The 3,646-nt window shown below is 45.2% G+C and overlaps 1 protein-coding gene across 1 annotated transcript; it reads left to right on the plus strand.

Annotated features, from left to right (window-relative positions):
• The first annotated feature begins 699 nt into the window (after window positions 1–699).
• Window positions 700–2,418, plus strand: LOC140588202 (uncharacterized). The gene is made up of 3 exons (XM_072709800.1): window positions 700–859; window positions 1,675–1,842; window positions 2,118–2,418. Exons 1-3 carry the CDS (start codon window positions 787–789, stop codon window positions 2,162–2,164), a joined length of 288 nt encoding a protein of 95 aa, XP_072565901.1. The 5' UTR covers window positions 700–786; the 3' UTR covers window positions 2,165–2,418.
• Window positions 2,419–3,646: the final 1,228 nt, after the last annotated feature.

A 3,646-nucleotide genomic window follows, 5' to 3' on the forward strand; every position in this document is an offset into this window, starting at 1 on the left:
GGTAGGGACTGGCTATGAACCAATCGTTTTCACATGATGCCCTGATAGAGTAAAATGTTTTTTAAAATTAATAATTGATATAGTGAAAATAATTTTTGTACTTGGTAATTTATTATTAGTAGATGTGATGACCTTTACAAACGTCATATATAAAAAGGAATTTATCCACCCCTTTATTCAAAGAAAAAAACAACAAAGTTTACAGGTATGATCGGCAGTCCTTGCCATCTTATGTGCATGAAGGGTTTCCATGGTGAACAGCCCAGGATTCCAAATCACACCCTCAGGCAGAGAAAGCAGACTCTGCCAGACACTCCCGTGTCATGTCAGGCATTCTTGTTGTCACCCTCTGGTGTTATTCAAATTTGCATTAGTGGGGCAATCGCAACTACATATTTACAAAGTATAAACCCCATCAGACTGTTATCATTAGAGCTAAAAGGGAGAGGCCTTCTCCATACCAATGGGACGTTGTCAGCTGGTAAATTATTCAGGGGCTCCTGTACCCTGTTGCTTGCGGAGAAAGAAAACAAAACAAGAGGCGGCACGCCCATATCAGAGAGTCCAAACAGGAGAAACCGGCACAGTGGGTGGGCACCTCCCCATGATGCTCAGCAATGGCCACAGGCAGGATGATGCTTTATCGACACAAGCTCCGCCCCTCCTTTGCTGTCCTATGAGGTGACAACATGGGGTGTGTCACCAGGGACCGAAAGCGGCAACCTCTATAAGAGCAGAGGCTCACCTCTGACCCACACAGGCTCTGCAAACACATCACTCACAGAGATGGCATCATTCCTGAAGAAAGCGATGGGCAGCAACTCGGACGCCATGGTCAATCAGGCCGTCGACCAAGCCGGTGAGAACATGGGGGGAGCGTGGAAGGGCAATGTTAGCAACTGACACTACAAAGCAGTCCTTTAGGAAGAGGAACTTGTCGTGTTTGTGTGCACTCTTTTACATGCATAAAGGGTATTTAATTTCTGGGTGAGTGAAGCAAACTGTTTTTATACATTTTAGAAACAAGACATACACCCTAAAACTGAGCAAAGCATATCGCTCTTCCTTGCGGCATAAATAAAATTTCAGCAGCACCGTCATCTCGTTTTTTCTGTTCAGGTCAAAGCACGAAATGCATCTTCGACGTTTCTGTTAACCTCAGCTGAGTCGTTGAGAAAAGTTCAGTGCCATAGGTAGGAGAGCGCACTGTATGACGTTCAAATGTTCAGCAGGTTAGCTGGGATGATGAGGACACCTTGTCTGCAGGGTGCTGCGCTAATCAGAAGGCAGGGGGGTTTAAAAAGAGACGCGTCTCTCAAAATCTCAGGCATGTGGACCAGCAGGTACACACTTGCCGAACTTGTTCACAGCATGAAAAGCTCGACGGGAATTTAACGCCTCATAGCACGTCTGTTCCTAATCAGTCCGCCCGGTTCCAGAGCAAACACTCATTGTTTCGCTAAGGGGGTGGCGTCTGGGCCAGCAGGCGCCTGTGATCGGCAGGGCATTGGTTTACTTACCGGAGTTGGCAGAGTGAAGTCACCACTGGGCCCCTGAGCAAGACCCGTAACCACCACTCGATTCAGGGACTAACTGACCATGCTTTCTCTCCAAAAGTGCACATTGCTTTGAATAAAGGTGTCGACTAAATAAATGTTATTACTTCTCCCACAGCCACTGTTGCCAAGCAGAAGGTGAAATCCTTAATTGGACAAGAGTCTAACAAAGCAGACCCTAAAGGGTCACCCGGCGTGCCAGGTGGTGGTGTCGCCAAACCAAAGGTGGACCCTCTTCCCAACTTGGCCAACCAAGCGGCAAAGAAAGTAGAAGACGCAGAATTAGGTAGCCGTTCTTTAACAAGGTGTTTCTATGCTGAAAAGCCTTGTGGAGGAGCTCACTTCCTTCACAATGGTGCAAGGCTCTGCCATGAGGGAGCATCACTGAAGCTTCTGAGTCCATTGGCCCAGTAATGTTAAAAGTGTTTTGTGAAGATGCTAAGCTAAGCTGCGGATGAGGTTTTTAATTGAATCTAGTTTCTATGACATCAGTGTGTTCTGAGTTATGCGAGCTGCAGCGGCCTCACGCACACCACTCACTAACCAGCCTCTGTCCCTCAGATTTCAGCGATGAACTGAACAACATCGCTGATGAGCTAAAACAATAAGCTACACCTGCAGCCCCGGGTACCTGGAGGACCTTCCACTACACTGCCTTTAAGTGCCCTACCCCTTCCCTTTCCAAGAGGACGTGACCCTCCTCCCCCGGAGCATCCTAAGATTAAGCTTAACCTGTATATGGATTGTCCCTGTGAAGCATCACAATTGCATTAAAGTGCTTGACAGCCTGGTAGAGAGCTTATCATTGGCTGATCACCAAGCATGCTCTGTATAATTATATAAACTAAAATGTATTTCCAAATTCATGTGTCTGGAGATTTTTTTTTTTTACCAGGGCTGCTTTTTATCCTCGCAAACAACTGACATACCGATGTTTGAAGTTGAAGTTCAAATATTATCTGAAATCAATTAATCCTTAGTGAAAATCCCAAAAAAAACCTGCCCCTGCATTCCAATGGATCTCAGATACAGGAGACTTCTTTCTTGGTTTTGGTCTATGGCTCGGTGCTGGTAATGGCAAACTATCCTTACCAATTTGGAGCAAACATTATGGCTTATTTCTTTCACCTGAAATTTGCACTAGGGATTATGTAACAGGATTAAGAGTGTTTCTCTGAATTTCCCTGGGCACTTGAATTTTTAATCGCCGCTTCTGCGGATCTGGGGTGCAGAGGTATGGGTTGGGGGTATGATATGGAAAGGTTCCCATGCAGGGATCCATTAACTTTTCGTGTCGCTCTCTCCTCCGCCTCTTTTGCAACTCTCCCACGGCAGAGGAGCGCAATGCATCTGGCTCGATCCCTGTCGGAGCTGTCTTTGTTCTTCTTTGAATTCGGCAATAAAAACAGAAACCGAGGGCTGTTCGTGGTGTCACGTCAACCTGCGCACAACACAGAGCAAGCGTGAAAGCCAACACATCTGTCACAATTACATGAGAAAAACACGACTAGATTATTGGTTCCTTACAAAAATCAATCAATGTGAGCCTGGAGTACGCTTGATGTCATTTGTGTGGTGATGCCTATTCGGTGACAATAAGAAGGTTATTTTCCCTTTTATTATTTTAATTAAAAATATAATAAAATTATTTTAATTTCAGTTTCATTTCAGTTTCCATCTTATCTGATATATTTCAGGGAGGTGGGCTTTACAATCACCACTCGCACAAAGTGGGGTTTTAGACTGGAAAGGCACTGCTAATGTGATCTTTAAGGCCGAAATGATTCACTACGGAAGATCTGCAGCACTACGGAAGTCCAGCAAGCAGGTTACACCAGTTACTGTTCGGGCCGTGGGTTCGGCAGTGCAGGCTGTGACGAATCCTAAATAAAATAAGATCGAAGAGCAACTTTTGTTTCCTCATCCCAGACTGGATATAAGTGCAGACATGTTATCGATGTATCAGACCATTGAATTCTTGGTGACACATCTGCTTTTGGTTAATGATACCTACAGTATAGGCTACATGCTGCTGTATCATAAATCCAGATGCAGCCATGCAAACACCGGGATGAAAGAGGACAAAAAGG

The sequence above is a fragment of the Paramormyrops kingsleyae genome, chromosome 3 (genome assembly GCF_048594095.1).
Source record: "Paramormyrops kingsleyae isolate MSU_618 chromosome 3, PKINGS_0.4, whole genome shotgun sequence".
NCBI classification, from domain to species: Eukaryota; Metazoa; Chordata; class Actinopteri; order Osteoglossiformes; family Mormyridae; genus Paramormyrops; species Paramormyrops kingsleyae.

Coding starts and splice junctions, on each gene's coding strand:
- LOC140588202 (XM_072709800.1), top strand. CDS start 787: ATGGCATCATTCCTGAAGAAAGCGATGGGCAGCAACTCGGACGCCATG. Junction 860..1,674: donor TCAGGCCGTCGACCAAGCCG/GTGAGAACATGG, acceptor CTTCTCCCACAG/CCACTGTTGCCAAGCAGAAG. Junction 1,843..2,117: donor AGTAGAAGACGCAGAATTAG/GTAGCCGTTCTT, acceptor TCTGTCCCTCAG/ATTTCAGCGATGAACTGAAC.